The 20854-nt window shown below is 40.3% G+C and overlaps 1 protein-coding gene across 3 annotated transcripts in view; it reads right to left on the reverse strand.

Moving 5' to 3' along the window:
* The window catches only part of LOC135462706 (E3 ubiquitin-protein ligase Midline-1-like), a 96269-nt gene extending 79904 nt beyond the window's left edge, over window positions 1–16365 (reverse strand). Inside the window, exons 1-7 of one of the 3 annotated variants that reach the window (XM_064739930.1) lie at window positions 16335–16365; window positions 15839–15888; window positions 6954–7003; window positions 4570–5252; window positions 4067–4162; window positions 3049–3279; window positions 2469–2491 (exon numbers count right to left, since the gene is read on the reverse strand). In XM_064739930.1, the coding sequence (XP_064596000.1) occupies window positions 2469–2491; window positions 3049–3279; window positions 4067–4162; window positions 4570–5232 (1013 nt within the window). In that variant the 5' untranslated portion in view covers window positions 5233–5252; window positions 6954–7003; window positions 15839–15888; window positions 16335–16365. Of the gene's footprint in view, window positions 1–2468; window positions 2492–3048; window positions 3280–4066; window positions 4163–4569; window positions 5253–6497; window positions 6772–6953; window positions 7042–15838; window positions 15889–16334 lie in introns of those variants that run through there. The other 2 variants (XM_064739932.1, XM_064739931.1) reach the window with 2 other exon arrangements.
* Between the last annotated feature and the right edge of the window lie 4489 nt (window positions 16366–20854).

Genomic DNA, 20854 nt, shown 5'->3' on the forward strand with positions numbered 1-20854 from the left:
TTTGTGTTTTCTGGGCACATCCTACTGTATACCCCACATTAGTCTGTGTCTTCTGTGCACACACTACTGTATACCTCACATTAGTTTGTGTTTTCTGGGCACATCCTACTGTATACCTCACATTAGTCTGTGTCTTCTGTGCACACACTACTGCACACCTAACATTAGTTTGTTTCTTCTGTACACATCCTCCTCTAAACCTAACATTAGTCTGTGTCTTCTGGTAACATCCTACTATATGCCTGACACTAGTTTGTGTCCTCTGGGCACACCCTACTATATGCCTGACACTAGTTTGTGTCTTCTGTGCACACCCTACTATATACCTCACATTAGTCTGTGCCTTCTGGGTACACCGTACTGCATACATCACATTGGTTTGTGTCTTCCGTGTACACCCTACTGTATACCTCATATTAGTCTGTATCTTCTGGGTACACCCTACTGCATACATCACATTGGTTTGTGTCTTCTGTGCACACCCTACTGTATACCTCACATTAGTCTGTGCCTTCTGGGTACACCCTACTGCATACATCACATTGGTTTGTGTCTTCTGTGTACACCCTACTGTATACCTCACATTAGACTCTGCACACCCTACCCTATATCTCACAGTAGTTTGTGTCTTCTCTGCACATCATACTGTATACCTCACATTAGTTTGTATCTTGTTTGCTCACCCTATAGCATCTCTCACGTTGGTTTGTATCTTTTTGCCCACCTAATGCACGCCTCACATTATTTTGTGTCTGTTTGCCCACCACATTGCATGCCTCACGTGAATTTGTATCTTTTTGCCCACACTATTGTCTGCCTCACATTAGTGTGTATCTGTTTTGCCCACCTAGTGCATGTCTCACATTAGTTTGTATATTTTTTGTAAACACCTAATACATGCCTCAGCTTAGTTTGTATTTGTTGTGGACACCTCAATGAATGCCTGACATAAGTTTATGTTTTGTGAACACCCTAATACATGCCTCAGCTTAGTTTGTATCTTTTTGCCCACCCTATTGTCTGCCTCACATTTGTTTGTATCTGTTTTGTAAACACCCTAATACATACCTCAGCTTAGTTTGTGTTTGTTGTGGACACCTCAATGAATGCCTGACATAAGTTTATGTTTTGTAAACACCCTAATACATGCCTCAGCTTAGTTTGTATTTGTTGTGGACACCTCAATGAATGCCTGACATAAGTTTATGTTTTGTAAACACCCTAATACATGCCTCAGCTTAGTTTGTATTTGTTGTGGACACCTCCATGAATGCCTGACATAAGTTTATGTTTTGTGTACACCCTAATACATACCTCAGCTTAGTTTGTATTTGTTGTGGACACCTCAATGAATGCCTGACATAAGTTTATGTTTTGTAAACACCCTAATACATGCCTCAGCTTAGTTTGTATTTGTTGTGGACACCTCCATGAATGCCTGACATAAGTTTATGTTTTGTGTACACCCTAATACATACCTCAGCTTAGTTTGTATTTGTTGTGGACACCTCAATGAATGCCTGACATAAGTTTATGTTTTGTAAACACCCTAATACATGCCTCAGCTTAGTTTGTGTTTATTGTGGACACCTCAATGAATGCCTGACATAAGTTTATGTTTTGTGTACACCCTAATCCATGCCTGACATTAGTTTGTGTGTTTTTTGTACACCCTACTGTACACCTTGCCTTACTTTGTGTCTTTTGCCCACACCCTACTGTAAACCTGACATTAGTCTGTGTTTTGTTAACACAACAGCGTACACCTCATATTATTTGTGCTTTTTGTAAACTCTTATCACTTTCGTTTCTCTTTGAATACTGTTCATTTTCTTGGGGCACCCAACTGTATTGCAGCTCATATCCGTTTGTTTCCTTAACACAGTTTATCGTGTGTTTTGCACACAAACGGCTGTGCACCTTATCCATTTTATGTCTGTCCTCCATGCACATAATAATGTAAACCCTACAGTCGTTTATGTCCTCTAGGCACACTCTACATTTTATACATATAAGAACCTACTTGTAACACGTGGGCGTGACATTTGTACATTGACTGCTGCTTCTAAGTCCTGACTTTCTTCCACTGTCTCTTTTACTGTCACGTGTCTAGGGACAACAAGGTCACGCTGTACAAAAGCTAGAAGCTTCTGTTTGCCGACCTCATGTTCCTCCAGATGTGCTTTTATCTCATTCAGCTGGTCATCAATTCTGTGAGAAGAGGAGAGAAAACAAAGAGACAAAGTCGTGTAGTAATCTTGTGTACATAGCTAGAATGCTATGATGTACTATCCCTAGTAGGTTAGATCTGATTTGACAAACGTATGTTTGAACACTAGATATATTTTACACTTGGGTCATGTTTTGGACAACTACAGTGCTGGTACTCAATGTTACAGAAACACATCTACTATTGTCATGTGTACATGCATAACAATCCTAGAGAGGTATAACACATTTATACATACGTTTTGGTGAAGAGCGTGGAACCCTGTCAACAAACAGAATTGAAAACACATATTAAATCATGTAAAGATGATAACCCAAACTGAGATACTGTAGCTATACTTTCACCTCAACATGTAGCAAGAACACAGTTATAACTGAAATGTCTTACCTCTCCAAGTACACAGGCACCCTTGGCTTTTAATTCAAAGATTTACACCATTCCCTGATTTACTACATAGTCCACATCAACTCTCAATTCCGGTTAATAAATTCCATGGTGTTTCATACAATGCAATTTTCCACAAAGATCTGTTTACATACAAACCATGTTTTTGAAAAACAGCATAAAATATAATTTAACATTACATATTACTTTAATCGGACAGTGGTACGGTTATGGGTGGAAAAGTGGACAGCGACCGGAGGGTACCACTGAGCAAAATAAAGCTGATGAACTCAGGATCTAAAACTTTGGTAGATCTGGCAGCATGAGGTGGATTTGAACACGTGGTCACAGTTTCTAAGGGTGGCTGGGTCATGGGTAACATCTGGAGTTGAGGCAGCAGATCCAGTGTTAGAGAATGTGCATGTTTAACTTACCTGTAATATCTCGACGTCCATTGACGCTAAGAAATCTTTGGAAGCTTGTACCATCCTCTCCATTTCCTGGGTCTGTAGCTGAATATGTTTGAGTATAGCACTACAATCCACACTCCACTGTGAACAGCGGGTTTTTATGCCATCTATGGAGTGCTGTCTCCAGGCTTGTAAAGATTCCAAGGCTGCACAATAAGCCTTTTCTACCTCCTGAGTGTGAAGTTCCTGGTTTTCCTGCCAAACAAAAAAATCGTTTATTACCTCATCCAGATCTTTAGAACTGTGTGTTCAAGAAGTTATATATGTATGTGTAACAGGTTGAAATATAAGCCCCATACAGCTGTGTCTACAATGCATCTCCAGGATGGAGGGGATTTCCCTGTAGTCCAGTGATGTACATGTAAGTGTCGAATCAAACCCTAAGGTACGTGGTTCAATCCCCAAAAGGGTCGTGTCATCAACAAATGATGCTCCGAGCAGGGCGAGATGGTGGAGCCTTAGATGCTTCGGACAGTACCTCAGATGCCTGGGGCTGATTCAAACGCAAACGAGTCGCCCCATCAGATCAAATGGTGTACGTATATATATTATGGATATTATTATGACAGCGTATGATCGGCGATGATATATCAAATGGAATTGCCCGAGGTGGGCATATTGCGTGTGTGTCAATGAGAAGAAAGTCATATTAATGATACGATTAATATGATATGATTGAGTCTGATTAGATAAACCAGAAATAGGTAAAATAGACTCGTCCTTCACGCAAATGAATTCCCGCACCAGTCCGTGCATTCCCCTGTTTAAGCTCTTATAAAAAGTCGTCACTGTTCAGGTTTAACTCTTTAATTGTAATCTACATGTATAATATGTGACAGAAGACAGCTTCATCAAGACTAGATAATTGACAGGTGTGTGTTACCTGGACTTGTGAATGATAGCAATACTCTAAATAGTCAAAATAAGTCACCCAGGTATGCTTTGCAAGACAGGCTGAACAGGTGTCATGGAAAATACCAACCTGTATCTTATTGTGCAGCCTCGTAACTCCTGACAGTGATTCTTTAGTTTCTTGTAAGACTTTCTCCAGTTCGCTAGTCTTGTTCAAAACAGCTAGCTGTAATGGGAAAAACGGTACATTAACAAATCCGCATTTCAAACGACTCACTACAGTGCAGGACAAAAAGCCCCATTCTTCTCTAAAGATGAAAAACTTTGGGTGAATATATAGTTCCAAATCATGTCATATTTATTTTGAGTATCGATTTATATACTAGCATGGTACACGATTTAGATAGTGGTTTAAGTTATTCGAATAGAACATTCCTTGCGTCTTTCTAACATCATTGAAAACTGTTTACTACTTCTCTTAGCATGGTTCCAAAGTAATTTTGAACTTACTCAATTTCTTAATTATTTTCCTGGTTTGTGTTAATCATTTTTTAGGGAATTGACGTTGCAATTATTGACTCTGAACATCTATTTTGGTTGATGGATGATATACAAATGTCCTTTTCGCATTACCTTGTTCTTCTCAGCTGCAGATGGTATATCCCGCACAGCATGTTCCGGGTGGTCAACCACACACCCCATACAGATCACCATCCGACACGGTACACAGTACAAGCCGAATGGCTGACCGTGCCTGGCACAGGACGGCTGCTGAGTTGATTGGTGGTCCCTGCTAACTTGACCCTGTGAGATTTCCTGGGCGAGGTACTCCAGGGAGGAAATCAGTCGATGCCGTTTTAGAGGCCCTCTCGTTGGATGGTAATTTGCAAGACATTCCTGACAGTAGAACATATCGCACTTAGTACAAAACTTGACAGCTTTAGCATGATTGTCCTCACACATTGAACAATATGGGATGTCATCCTCAACCTTTACAGCAGACAACTTCTCCACAATTTCCGCCAGGTGAAAGTTGGGAGGCAGACCAGCTACACCTTCTCTCCCCAGACTGGTCGGTGCCCGACACACAGGGCATGCTATCTGCTGATGAACGTCCTCATTCCCAGTGTTTCCGGAGGTCTTATCTGTCTGTACAGGTTTGGACTTGTCAGCATATAAACCAATGCATTCCCTACAAAAACTGTGCTGACAGGGTAGCATTACTGGTTCCCGGAATGTTTCCATACATACAGAACATGTGAGAACATCATCTCGATTCTGCTTGCTTTCGGCCATTATTCTCTCGGGTTTTATTCCTGAAATAAAAACGGCAAATTGCTCAGACTGTCACCTGTGAGGGTGTTCCTACTTACAAAAATATTAACGTTCAAGACAGCACACTGCCTCCGTCTGTTCTCGTGGTCCAACAACATATTGGGTACAGCACTGTTAGTCGTTATCCCCCAATTCTCATTTAAGAAGCATTAAAGCGCCTATACATGTACGAGGAGAGTATGTGCATGTCGCTTTCCCGGAAAGGAATCCATTCTGGTCAATTAGAAAATTAGCGATTCTACCTTTCATTACGCACAAGAGACATTTTTGACAAAGGTATGGTCAAGACGGTTTGGGCACATGTGTTCGATAGGTATATAGCTCCCACCCACAATTAGCAGATTTGTGTGGTCACGAAGGTAACTTGACCCTAAATACTGTACGATAATAGGCCCAAACCTTTGGAACATCTCTATCTGCAGAATTTTAGAAATATAATAAATATCACATTACTAATAGTGACGATTAACACGAACATTTCTTACTTAGATTAAAACAGATATGAATTAAGGTCAAAGTCTTCCAGCTCCCAGTGTTTTATTATGTTATTGTCAGAAACCACAGAAGTACAGACTACAACAGAGCTGCTATACCCTCGATCAACACTGATCAGACAAAATGTTTAAAGCGTAAATGCAGCTTTCGCTCCGCCATAGAAATGTGAGTTACATGTCCAGTTAGATACAATGTTATGACAGGGACAGTTTAGAGGGAACCAAAAAGCCTGGATCGAAGATATGTAACCTCAGGTAGACTGCAGAAGTAGGCCAGCGTCTGTTATATCTCCATACACACAGCTCGAGCTAATGTATAAGTAGACCTTCATGCAGTATACGGCTTTTCTGACTGGCTCAGCTGTGTCAGGTTACATACCCCATTATTGGTGATCAGCGGGCTAGGTTGTTATGCCTGCTGAGTTAATCATGGATGTACCCTTTTAGTTGCGTGACTTTGAAAATCCTGCGTGCAATTCAGTACATAATTTTAAGATTCGATTTACTTATACAGTGTAATACGTTCCTTATGTTTGAGTCCGCTTTGAAGTCGGGAGACCAAAGATCAAACTCGAGTCGGGTCAAACGGAACACCTCAAAAATGGTGTTTGTTTCTGCCTCGCCTGGAATATGAGAACATGAATATCCTAACTAAACAATTTTTGACTAAGACAGTTTTTATATTTGGAGCAGAGCGGCGAACATTGTAAATAAACAAACAGCGATCCTTACATGCGGGTTGTTCTGGCTGTTTACATGTCTGTAGGCCCAACCCCAGACAACACGTCACCGGCAAACAATAACCTTCAGCAAAACCATACATTATGCCTTTCAAGGTCATAGCTTCAGACAAATACATTCATAACGTATTATCGTCCTGGGTATAGTGAGAAGGTCGACATAATTAAACAGTATGAAGTGGAACTTAAATAAATCAATCATTTTCCTTAAGAAGAAAATATTCCGACTGTTGATAGACGGTGTCGAAGGTTCACACACAGGCCTGAGAGTAGAGTCTATTCAAAGACACACCCCAAGTCGTACGTCGACTTCTTGTCCAATGGAGGACGACCAGACCAATTAAACACTGTCTGAGAGACGGTCAAATGATCGAGTAAACGACAACACCCTCACCTGACAGAAACATTCCGACATAAACACAGACCTACCTCATCTTACAGGACTTACCTGTAGAAACAATTCCCACCGTGCTTCACTACTTGATGAAACTGCGCAGACTGAAATAGAAAATACTTAGTTCTGAGTAATACACGTTATCTAAGCAGGGGAGGTAAATCCCTTAATATGCTTTTGCACTCTCTGACATCCTCACAATGCTTCGCACAGTTCCCTTTTAACTTTACATGCGAATGCAATATTTTAACAAACATAAAAGTTTTCCTTAAATGAATTCAGCAGTTTGGTTCAAGTTATATATATATATATATGTAGATTTGCGTGTTAACATTGTACAATAGGCACGGAGACATCATCTATACATGTTATAGTAAGGCTGAAGATAATGTGTCTAAATCCATACATAATATTCAGATTGTATTTACTTTTAGAACCATTTATGTATACACACATTATTTAGCTTTGATCTTATGAGCAATAGATTGTATTTATTTATTTTACAGGTGTTTTACGCCGAACTCAAGAATGTGCACATAATCCTAAAAATGTTGGTCTTCGCATGCACTGGCCGTTATTTACAGAGTGCGGTTTTACCTACAACTGATCGGATAGCTCACAGATCAACTGTCCTAACAATTTACCTCTAACAATATTTATTTGTTTATTTGAGTGATGTTTTATGCCGTATTCACGAATACCTCAATTATATGACGCCAGCCAGCATTATGGTGGAAGGAAAACGGAGCGGGGTGGAGGGGGCACCCCAAGACCATCCGAATGAAGCTGGCAGATCTTTCCACATGGGGCAGGAGAGGAAGCCAGCATGAGCTGGACTTGAACTCACAGCGATCGCAATTGGTGGAAGGCTTTTTGGTTATTGCGCCGTGGTGGCGTGCTGTTACCCTGGGCCAAGGAGGCCGCTATGACAACTGACATAGGATATCATCTAACAGACGGACTGTTATCAGAGTTTTTTTTATATTTGGACCAGACAGGCGAACGTTGTAAGTAAACAAACAGTGATCCATATAGGCAAGATATTCGGACTTTGTGTGCCATAGGAGGCACGTCACCGCCAGTAATCGACCTTCAGCACAACTGCATAATACCTGCATAATTCAAGGTCAAAGATTCAGAACCTCACATTGATAACGTAATATTGCCCTGTATATATCGTGACAAGATCGGTACTGGTCATTTTCCTTGATACGCAGATATCGACAGTTAGAGGTTCGCACACAGGCTGACATGGCTGATGTTAAAGTTTATAAAAGGAAACGCCCATTCTTACATCTACGTTGTGTCGATTTGAGGACACCCAGACCAATTAAGCTATGTCTGACAGTCGGTGATACGATCAAGTAAAGACGACTCCTTAACCTGAGTGATCGTTTCCATCCAAACTACATATAATCGTACTGCAGAATTTACCTGTTGACACAAATCTCACCTGGCTTCACAGCTTGGTGAAACAGCAGATTGAAACAGAAAATACTTGGTTCTGAGAAATGCACGTGATCTGTGCAGGGCGGTAAATCCCTCAGTGTATTTGGAGGCCTACACATTTATACTCTGTGACATCTCAAGAATGGTTTCCGCACCTCGCCATTAACTTTACGTCTATATGTGAAAGTCACGTTTCAACAAACAGTCGGTTTCCCACAAAATTACTTCACCAAATCGGTTCAAATCATTATATTTATCACGTTTGGTTCTAAACAGAATACGTTGGAAATATAGTTGAGAACTGTCGGATCTATTTCATGAGACCAGCATAATGAGATTAGGCTATAGCTACAATAGTTTGGCAGTGAATTCAAGCGGCATTACCTTGATGGGATCCCCGGGCTGAAAAGAATTGGACCTCAGTCTTCTTGGCAAGTTTGTTGTAACGTAGAGCTCTGTCGTGTGGCATCGATGAAATATTATAGACTCAATTCTATATTTGCATGAGGGGCCATACAGGAGTAGTCCTACCTGTTTGCCCTAGGTTGATACCGTTAATTGAAGAGAACGGTCTTGCAAGATTATTAAGCCCAACCTCTCCACTTCGTCTCTTACTTAGTTAGAGACTGAAGATCGGATTGGCCCAGTTTGACCAATCGGTTGGAGCAGATGTGCTCCGAACTAAAATCACAAGGGGTTGTAAATGTCAAGCGATTCACAATGTAAAAGTGACAGTAATAGCAAACTCAATACGTACTTATCGGCCCGGTCCATTGCCCAAGTAGACCTATACATAACTAAACCGTCCAGATGCTTTACATGCCAAAAGTTGGGCTTGGTAATGGCCAAGGTAGAAATAAACTGTATTGTTTCCGATGTGCAGGAGAAGGCTATGGGGATTTGCCTCTACTAAGACAATAAAATGTTGAAATGGCGACGAAGCTCATATGCCCTCCTCTATCGACGGTTCACTCTTTATAAAAGAGAAACAGGCCATTACCTTCCAAGTTCCAAACCATACAACTTTTCAAGAAGATCATCGCCTCATTTGTTCTTTGAGCACTGTCCTGAAAACTTCATTTGCCAATGTGGTCAAGAGAGTATCAACATTTATTGACACCCAAATATCACTGACTTGCCGATGATTGGTGATCGTAAACCTAAAACAATATCTGTGAAAGAATTAACTCGCCTGTGAATAAAATTACGTCTTCATCTGACTCTGCACTTAATCAAGGCATCACTTAACCTAAGTTTTTTTAACATCTCGCGGCCTCCGTGGTTAGTGTGCCAGCGCAACGCAATGGCCCAAGGGAATATTACCAATGCGGTTTCTCTGAATTCAAGTTCAGCCCATGCTGTCTTCCTCACCGCTTGTACGTAGGAAGGTCTTGCAGCAGCCTGCGGATGGTCATAGTTTCCCACGGGATTTGCCTGGTTTCCTCTAACCATAGTGCTGGCCGCCGTCATATAAGTGAAATATTTTTGTGTACGGTGTAAAACACAAGTCAAATAAGTAAATAAATTAAACATCTCCAGCGCAATCATCAATAGCTGTGCCTAGAGCAATAGCATCGTTTTGCTACAGGACGTTCTGAATCTTTAGCTGTCAGCACTAAAAATGCTGAACAATTCTCCACATTATGATCAAACCTTATTTTTCCTTATCTTTACCTCAGGGTGGGCCTTATTATGTGAATTTTGTGGTCATAACAACTTATAGTACGTGTGGTCATAGTAATATTTATTGTAAGTTTCTAACCCTTCTTTCAGAGGCATTTAGGAATTGGGATGGTATAGATTGACAGAGGCATTATTTATGGATAACAATTCCTGGATTTATTATGTTGGTGACGTTTCGATGTAGGCTCTTACATCGTTATCAAACCATATGAACATACAGAGATACAAGACAACATATATACAGTAAGAGAGTGAGTGGTGTCAACAACTGGCAACAATGTAGCATAGATAGTAACTTCAGGGTAATGGCTTCAGGGTTTAATGGCTTCAGGGTTTAAGGCGGTCACTGTCTAATCTGATGAGATCATTGTAGGCGCTCAGTAGGTGGTACCCGCTGTCTCGGTTAAGCTGTGGATTGTGTCGTCGGATCATGATGGCTTCCAGCAGTTTCCTTCTTTTATAATCTGACTGGTTGTTTTGTAGGGTATGAACTGTGTTCCATTGGAGTTGGTGTTCTGGATGGGCTCTGATGTGGTCACTGAGGGCTGATTTCCCATCTAATTTTTCTACTGAGGCCATGTGAGCTGCAATTCTGATATTGAGTAGTCTACCGGTTTCTCCAATGTATTGCTGTTGACAATCACAATTAATGCAGTAGACAGATCCTTTGGGTTCTTCCCTATGGGTTGGTTGTTTTTTTCCATTGGCTTTGAGTAGGGTTTTAAGGTTAGAGGCGGAGGTAAACGTTGTTTGTATGTTCAGTTTGTCACGCAGGAGTCTTCTTATCTGGTAGCTCGGGGTGCCTATATACGGAATTGTTATATATATATTGGGGTGGTCGGGTCGCGTTGTTCTGGTCTTGTTAGTCGGATTGAGGGTTTTGTTGATCGTTCTCTCCACTAATTGTGGGGGGTATCGGTTTTGGGTGGTGAAGGCTGTTTTGAGGTGATTTATTTCTTCTTGGAGGTTGATGCTGGATATCTGTAGGGCTCGTTTTGTTAGGGTAGATATTATTCCTCTCTTGATCCGATTAGCTTGGTTGGATTGGTAATTCACGTATTGCTAATAAGTACATCCAGAAACGGTATGGTTTTGTTGCATTCTTGTTCCATGGTGAACTGTATCCTGTTGTTCTGGGTGTTGAGGTGGTCAAGTAGGGACTGGGGGTTGTCAGTCGTTGTTTAGTGCTACGAATGTGTCATCTACCTTACGTAACCAACACAACGGTTTGATGGGGCTTGCAGCTAAGGCTTTGTTCTCAAATTCTGTCATGTATATTTCGGAGATAAGTGGTGAAAGTGGGGATCCCATCGGTAAACCGTGGAGTTGTTCATATATGTCATCCCCCCACGTGAAGTAGATGGAATGCATACACGAGTCCAGAAGGCTGATTATGCTGTCAGGTTTCATGGCTGTGTTGAGAGGGTGTTGTCCGCTGTTCAGCTTCTGTCGTATGATGTCTAGGGATTCTTCTCTAGGGATATTGGTGAATAGGTCGATGACGTCGTAACTGATCAGTTGGGCTGTGCCTGGAATGTCTTTAATTTTGTTACAAAATTCTGCTGAGTCATTTATGTAAGATTTGGAAGTATTGCCCAGAGGTGTTAGGAGTTTAGTGACTGTATATATGTTGTCTTGTATCTCTGTGTGTTCATATGGTTTGATAACGATGTAAGAACCTACATCAAAACGTCACCAACACAATAAATCCAGGAATTGTTATCAAGTTTCTAACCCGTTTGTCATCTATTACCACTGGGGACTCTCTTGGGTTTGGTTAATCATTACATTTGGGTTAGTGGTAATGTTTTCCACCGCTATGGAGGGAGGCGTGTATTTTCCCGGTTCCAAACCTGGTAAGGATCATAGTGTGCCGTCTAATTACCGTCGAATAGCTCTTACCAGAGTGGTTTAGGGTATGGAACGAATAATAAAAGATAGACTTGTTTGGTATTTAGTAACCAACAATTTACTGTCTAATATTAAATGTGGTTTTTCTCAAAGTCGATTTAAAGTTTGTCGCATTGAAACTTTTAGTCGTAATGATATAATAAATAATGAACATGTGGTGTCAATATTTTTCGACCTTGAATAGGTCACGGGCTACGACACCGCAATGAAATACGGTGTTTTAAAGGACCTTTCATATACGACTTATCGTTTATCGCTTGTCATTATTTATGCATATATCAGAAGTTTTATCTGATCGTCAGTTTAGGGTAGAGGTAGGAACAATCTTTCTGACTCTCATGACGAAAAGTAGGTGTACTCCAGGGTAGTATACTATCACCAACACTGTTTAGCTTCAAACTTAATAGCTTGTCAAAACTTAAACGTCTGGTACAGAGGCTTCTTTATAAGTTGATGATTTCCTTATAGGCTACCGTGCTAAAATATGAATAACATACAAAAGGCAGCTGCAGCTTTGTCTCAATAAGACCAAGAAATGGGCAGTTGAAAATGGTTTTAGATTTTCTACCTCTAAAACCATCGATATACATTTTATTCTACACGGAACTTCATCTCGATTCCAAGTTTTTATGGTGAACCAGAGAACTGAAAACAGATTTTCAGGAGTCATATTTGATAGCAGATTACGCTTTCACCCCCGTGTTAAAATTCTTAAAGCTAAATGTACAAATGTATGCGTCGAAACATTCGTATACCAGGCGTCAACCAAGGTCAACGTTCGAGGTAAACAATCGCAAGGCCATTTCCCAAAACGACGTTTAAGTAAGGCTGTTGATATAAATAAGGTCGTATACAGTACAGCCCAGCACTGACATGGGTGCTGAACGGTCACTTCTGTACAGTTTATATCGATCTTTTGTGAGGTTTAAATTGGACCTTGGGTCCACCATTTACCATTCCGCCAGGAAATCGCATCTAAAAATGTTGAATCCTGTCCATCATCAAGATTTGAGGCTCAGCCGGGATGCCTGTGGGACCTCGCCCGTAAACCGTTTATACGTTGCGGCCAGCCAATCTTTAGTATACAGCAGGCATATCTCGCAAACAGTCAATATGCTACAAAGCTTAAAGCACATCCAACATGGCTTACCTAAGACTGTAATGTGTAAATATATGTAGATAGATGGTTTGATATTCGTATTCAGATCCACGCAAACATAAGAAATCAGATACAAATTCACTTATGATTTAGATTTAGTTGGACAGCTAGTTCTAGACCAGGAACGTTTAATATATAATAGTTAACATCACTGCTCTTTTCTTAGGGTTCCAAAGTAAAAGTTTGCAACACCTAGTGTTATAGTATGGATTATTAGGGGTTCGAGCCATACAAGTTTGATTTAAGTATTTATTTGATTGGAGTTTTACACCGTGCTAAAGAATATTTCATTTATACGACGCGGCCTGCTTTATGTTGGGAGGAAACCGGGCCAAGCCCAGGTGGAAACCCACGAACATCCGCAGCAATACAGGATTAAATCCTTGGGCTTGAAGCCCTATTATTACTCTCGGCATTTTTGTGATACATTTTATGAGAAAACAACAAATGGTACATTCCTGAAACTTCAGTATACTTTAGAAAAGGATCTGAAGTTTTGCTTTTTGGCTTTTGGTGACATTTGGTGGCCACATTGGATTTTGTGCCAACCTAAACAAATCTTCTCCAGAGTAGCTGATGCGATTGAGCTGAAAATTAAACTGCATTTGTACCAAGCCTAGGCACATTCAGGGTGATAACTAAAACTTTCTCCTTTGAGAACTGTACAAGCTCGCTACTGAGTGAAAATGTCATGTGACTCAAATTCAAAGAGAACGCAAGATGAATCAGACGTACAGTAAACCCACAAAGAGCTGAAAATGTATTAGATGTATGTACAACAAACTCATAGCGAACACAAAACACGTCCGACACACATGTACAAGAAACCCAAAGAGAATACAAGATGAATACTACTGTTTGTTGTTTTACTGCTTATTAATATTGTAACAAACAAAAAAGTCACATTTGTGTTGAAGTGGTCATGTAATATCTGTAACAACCTAAGGGCCTTACGTGTTTAGTCACGGTTTCCACCCGTCAACATAATTTTGTACTCAGTGCTATGAGGTAATCACCATATCTCTTTAAATATGAAGTATATATCAATTACTGGCCAACCAGAAAAGATTTATTCCTTTCTAAAGCTAATTTGTTTTTGTTCACCCAGAAAAGTTGCTTTTTTTATTTTCTGTCATAAAACTGCCCATTAAATGATGATAAACTATTGCGATGCTTGCTTACACAGTATCCCTTTCTTAAAAAAATAAATAAATAATAAAAAACAAAACAACAGCTGATTCATGTGATGTAAGTTTGTAGGCCGAGGAGGTTAAATATAAAATTGTTAACTCTTAGTTACTTTATAACATTTTCCAACTTATATATCTTCTGCAAACCACATACATTCTTTAGCAATCCATTAAAGGTAGTGCCAATTTTTCAGAGTGAGTTATCTTCCAAAACATTTACATCCATATATGGAGGGTAACTATTGCAATTTTCATTCAAAAAGCATTGTAAGCATATGGTCTACAGTTTTGTCATGCTGACATTTTAAAGGCACACTAAAATCCTGATTGGAGATATGTAACTTCAGGTAGATTGCAGAAATAGGTTATATCAGTAGAGTCAGTTATATCTCCACAAAGAAAACCCCAGGTATTATAAAGGTAAGATATTCGGCTGCCCTGACTGGCTTAGCTTTATCAGCAGACATTATAGCTCACGGATAATGGAGGGAGTAGCAGGTTGGACAGTCAGGATGACAGTATACATACATGTAGGCCTCCTTATAGATTAGCTAGAGCTGTCTGTGTGAAGAGTGTGGAGTTAATAATACGTGTAGCCTCTTAGTCATGGATACATACACATCTGGGTCTTAAAATTGTAAAGCAGACAGCTTTACCGGGACGTTATCCGTATACATTATAGTAAGGTTGAAAATAATCTGTGCAAATCCGTACACAATTTTAAGATTCGATTTACTTTTAGCACCATTTACCTATACAGACATTCCTAATCTTTGACGTCATGATCAACTAGTATAGGCTATGGTATAACAGACGGGCTGACCTATATAGAATAGGAGCACTGTATATCCTATAACCATTAATCATTACCAACCACAGGTTTATATTTGGAGCGGACAGCCGAACATTGTTAAGTAAACAATAAACACCGATGCATGATCAAGGCAATACGTTCGGGCTTTGTGTACCACAGGCGACACGTCACCGCCAGTAATCGACCTTCAACATAACTCTGCATAAGGCCTTTCAATGTGAAAGCTTCAGAAACTCAACAACATAGAGGTCTACCATCGCCCTGTATATATACATGTAGTTGTTTTCCTTGACATAAATATTCAGACTGTTTATCGACGATGTTACAGGTTCACACACAGGCTGAGGGTAGTGTCTATGCGAAGACGCCCCAGTCGTCAGTCCGCAATTAACATCACTGCCTCTTTTTTTTTTACCTAATTCTGTTTAAACCATGGTGCTAGGGGGCGTGTGATTTTGCTACTATACACGCATTTACTTGAATAGTTAGAATAAAGGTATGACTGAGGTAAATTGACAGGGACGGTATTTCAACAGTTACGTGTGACCATTTGCCAGCTATCACACCGTCGTCGCTGCTCTGGTTTGTCTCTCTACTGTACGTCTTGTTTATATTGTGTAGATGTGTGGACGACACAACCAACTAAGCAGTGTTTGACAGTGGGTAAAGACAACTTTTTAGCTTGACAAATATTTCCACCCTAAATACACCTATCCCGCTTAAAATGACTTACCTGTCGAAGCAAATACCGCCGTGTTTTACGAGTTGATCAAATTGGGCAGACTGAAATAGAAAACACGTGTAAGTTTATTTATTTATTTATTTGATTGGTGTTTTACGCCATACTCAAAAATATTTCACTTACACGGCGGCGGGCACTATTTTGGTGGGGGAAGAGGGGGAGGGGGGAATCGGGCAGAGCCCGGAAGAAACCTACGACCATCCGCAGGCTAGTGGCAGACCTTCCCATTTACGGCCGAACAGGAAGCATGTGGAAGTGTTATCACTTTCGGTTCCAAACAGAATGAGATTAGGCTACAGCTACAATAGTTGCCCATTGAATTCAAGCGGCATTACTCCCGTGGAGTCTCTGGGGTAAAATCAGGCCTCTGGGCAACCTTGTCGCACAAGGCGACTAACCTAGAGCTCCCTCCTGTGGCCCATGTGAATATAATAGAGTCATATCTTCTCGGGGGGGGGGGGGGGGGTACCTGTTGATCATGGCGTACCTGCTTGCTGTGGGTTGCGATCCTTAATGGAAGAGACCGGATCCCAGTTGTTGAGGGCAGGTTAGTGTTGCGAGATTTTCAAGCCCAACACGGCAATGACCCTTGCTTAGATAAAGACGGGAGTTGGATTGGTCCAATTCAACCAATCGACTGGAGCAGATGTACTCCGAACTAAAATCTCACGGGGTTGTAAATGTCAGGTGATTCACATATAAAAAATGACAGTAACAGCAAACTCAGCACGTACTCATCGACATTTAATAAACCTTATGGTCCTCAGTCGATCTCAACTTGTCCGCAGCGCGTCCAATAAGACATGCACATACCCAATCCGACTAGGTGCTTTACGTGCCAAAAGTGTGGACATGACAATGGTCAATGTAGAAATAAATTGGTTTGCTTCCCATGTGTAGGTGATGTAGGACCCAGGAGCCTCTCACCAATGCGGTCGCTGTGAGTTCAAGTCCAGCTCATGCTGGCTTCCTATCCGGCTGTAAGTGAGAAGGTCTGTCAGCCACGTGCGGATGGTCGAGGGCTTCCGCCGGGCTCTGCCCAGTATCCTCCTACAATAATGCTGGCCGCCATCGTATAAGTGTCAAGGCATCCATAAAAGTTAATGGCCACAAAATAGATGGTTGCTAAGTAATAACCCACCTAAGATGCATCCCCGGTCAAAAACGAAAGTCCGTATTCAAACCAGGCACTGTTATGTTTAATTTACAAAATGAAAAATGTCTTTACTGAAACATTCATGTGTGTATTTCTACGTGCTTTTAAAGTTTCGTTTTGATTAACGGTTGTCTTCATATGTAAAACATATAACTTTATAATGTGATCAGTTTTGTATTATTTTGGCAAGATTTTCCACACTATGCACTGTTTAAATGCACAAAAAGAGAAGATACTTCAGTGTGACTGCAACAGGCTACCATTTTTTGATTTTATGACATACGTCACTTCAGTGCATGTTTGGAGCTTTGCTTGCCAAATAGCAGGAAAAAAGAGTAAAACAGAACTGAAGAAAGAAGTAGCCTTATGAGTGTGTAATTCACAGCTATAGTCAGTTTTGCTTCTTGAAGTGCACATTAATATCATTTTATTGGGAAGCTTTAACGTCCATGGCCGCCCCGACCAAGCTTCACGCTTTGGGAATTTACAGACTGATTCTGGGATTTCAGAATTTCCATTTTCTGATGGTACGTCATTGGGGCCGATACTGTCATTATTTTCAACCAGAACATTCCGGACACCCTAAGATGGTACCATTTTAGATGCTTCTCAAAACATGTTTATTATTACTATTATCCTATTGCCAACTTTGAACGTTGAGAATAAAGGAGCAAATTTTCTTCAGACAGGCAAATTCTCCTCGATGCTCGTCCTCAGCCTTGTCCTATTTATTTGTAAATGACACTTTCTAATGTCCAAGAGGAAAAAATGTGTTATAGGCAAATGAAAATAGACTGCCGCATGTTTATACAAAACACGAGACAGACGAGGTTCGGGCTCAAATCCGGCTTTGGGCAGTGAATATTTCGAGCCCTTCGGTCTCTGTGTGTGTGGGACCCTGGTAACAATAGAGTGCAGTGCGACATTCTGTGAAGATGTAAAGTCCCCCACTAACATGGTGTGCACCTATGTACGTCACGTGTGAGAATGTTCGTAGATAACTTGCCAAAGGTCGGTGGTTTATGCTGGCATCCTATAAGTGTACAATCTGTAGGTACGGCGTTAAACAGTAATCAAATAAATAAAAATTTCTTGATTATTAGTTATATTTATATTTCTGTCATTATCACTAGATGTGTTTGTTTTCTTTTTCTTTTTGCGTGTTTGTCTTTTTGATTACTAAGTTATTTTTGCGCCTAGTTCAAAATATACCGCGGAAACACAGTTTCTACATCGACTTAATGTGCACCATTGGTATGAACGCCAACGGGTTTACGTGGGAATAAAGCTACACTACTGAGCCTCCCAAATCATACAAAAGCACTAGAACAGAATCAGGAGATTTAAACATGTGACCAGGGCGATTTGCTTGGTTAAGTCCTGAAGAAGCTAAAAAGGTGAGGTAAGTATCTGCTGGGAGCCGTCAGCGGACGTCCTCGACGGACCCCGTTGGTTTTATAACAGCACAAAGGGGTTGGATCATAGACACGTCAACAGTCCAAAGTCAAAACCCGCAGAGACCCGGAGGCAGAACGGAAGAGTATGGTGGACGGGAAGGGTCATACATGTACTATATTACAGGGGGTTTGCTGGCGGCATGAAATATAAATAAGTCACACGACAAAAGAGGCCACCTGACTTTTGCTTCACAGGACTCAGGAGTAAAAATATTATTTGTCTGTATATATTTTGGGGGTTTTAACGTTCAATTATTCAGAGGTTTGCAAGATTGCGCGTAGACGAAGCAGTATATCAACTGAAGTAAAATACCGTTTTCCACCAGCAGGATATGTTAAAAACTAATGCTGTGGTGTTAATTACAATTTATTACACCTCACCGGTCAGAATAGTTCAAAGTCCTCACATTTGATGCACAATAATGTGAATACAATCAAATGTCCGGGTGGGTGATTTACATGGCTATATTTTCAGGACAGTTTGACCGAGCCACTGGGCGGTGTTTGGCGTTCGTGAAAATCCCCAAAGGGCTACCAGTAGGTGTAACAGGCATCGGGAAACCCAGTCATGTTAGACTCGGCATGCAAATATGTAACTCTGATTCCAGTGGCACAACAACGAGATTTACAATGTGAAACACTTTGTAATATTGCCTACGAAAAATATTTCAGCGCCTTCTCATCAATCTCAAGCACCGTTTACATCCCCACTGCATGTCACTGCTAGTTGTGCCGTGTAATCAAACATTTACCGGAACCAGAAATCGCACCGATAAGCTAAATACTTAATACTAGATTTAACATTAAAGGAGAAAAAAATTAAAATGACGTCAAAATCAGGTTAAACAGCATCAAAGATTACCTGGAAATATGGTTTTTAACATTTTTGTCGATCTTTATTTCAGGAGAAAAGGGTATTTGAAAATAGTTTTTATGGTGGGTATTTCGGACTACCTTTGGTATTTACCGTCATTGCATAATAATGTTCTAACGAAGGATTTGATGCACGTCTAATACATTCATTTGAATGTAAATTTGTTGTTTACATCCAAACAAGTGCATTTAATCTGAATTATGATAATATTTTTGAGTTATGTATGAGTTAAAAATATAAATATGATCAGAAACCAGGTTGAATACATTTGTCAGCTGTAAAGAACAAATTCTAGAGCAAATATATTTATCAAACACGAGTCACATCTTTATTTATAACACTATTACACAAAGACTATACATACTAAAAGGTGGTCCCAAATATCCACAATACAAAAATTAGTTCCAAGTGTCTGTTTTTCTTTAAAGAAAAATCGAAAAAATATTAGACCACATTTACGAATAACTTATCGTGCTCTTTCATCTCTACCTTTAATCCAAGCCTTCAAGTTTGTACTCAGCCCAAAAATAATTACGTAACAGTATATTAAATGGGGTTTAAATTTTTTGTTGTTATTGTTTTGAATTTGGACAACAATAATGAGTGTGGCTAAAATTTTAACTATATAGCATGACTTAATACCAGTATTAGCTAATACACTTTCGAACAACTGGTCCCCGGCCATAGCTGTTCAGCTCCATCGCGTCAATGGAAAAAGTTGCAGCGGAGCGACAGGCAATTCTGGAAGCTGTTATTCCTGAATTCGGAAAACCATACCCACATGACGAAATTTTCCCGAGAGCTAAATACAGCTCATTAAACATACATCGCTTATGGCTTGTGTATTTGATCATTTCACGCCTTTCGGTTTGCTGCTGTCGGACCTCAAAGAGGACAGAATGAATAAAACCGATACAATGATTCCCTTACACACTGGCCTCAATTTGAATGTTGGAATCTAAAAATCATCAATCGACATGCTAAATAATACTTTCGATATTCTAATCCACCAAATCGTCTCACTGGGTGTTAGTTTTATTGGCCTGTAATGATGAAGATAACACCTAACTGTCCCATGAATGGATAATGGATTAATGACTTAAAAGTTTAAGTCGCTAACATTGAAGCATTTAGATGAACAGTTAGGATAACATCCTGGTTGAGATAAACTCAGGAAATGCAGTATTTTACCGGTTAAGTGTGACCGTTTGTTAGTTATCATACTGTAAACAGCTCTGGTATTACTCTCCATTCTGTACTCTTTTTATGTCGCAAGATGCAATATGCCTGTAAGTGGCATCATTGGTTTTAACTGCACATTTATGGTAAACTGATGAGTGGTCTCACGTTCATGTATTAACAATCGTACTTCAGCAGGGATTCTGATGTGAGAGAGAGAACAAAATCAAAAGTCGAAATTAACTGTCACTTTACGTCACGTGGAGTGGGGTTGTGCGGAACAGAAACCGCAAACAATGAGAACAAGGGCAGGAATCATTCTGTCATGGACGAAGAAATGT

This window comes from Liolophura sinensis, chromosome 2, assembly GCF_032854445.1.
Source record: "Liolophura sinensis isolate JHLJ2023 chromosome 2, CUHK_Ljap_v2, whole genome shotgun sequence".
NCBI lineage: Eukaryota > Metazoa > Mollusca > Polyplacophora > Chitonida > Chitonidae > Liolophura > Liolophura sinensis.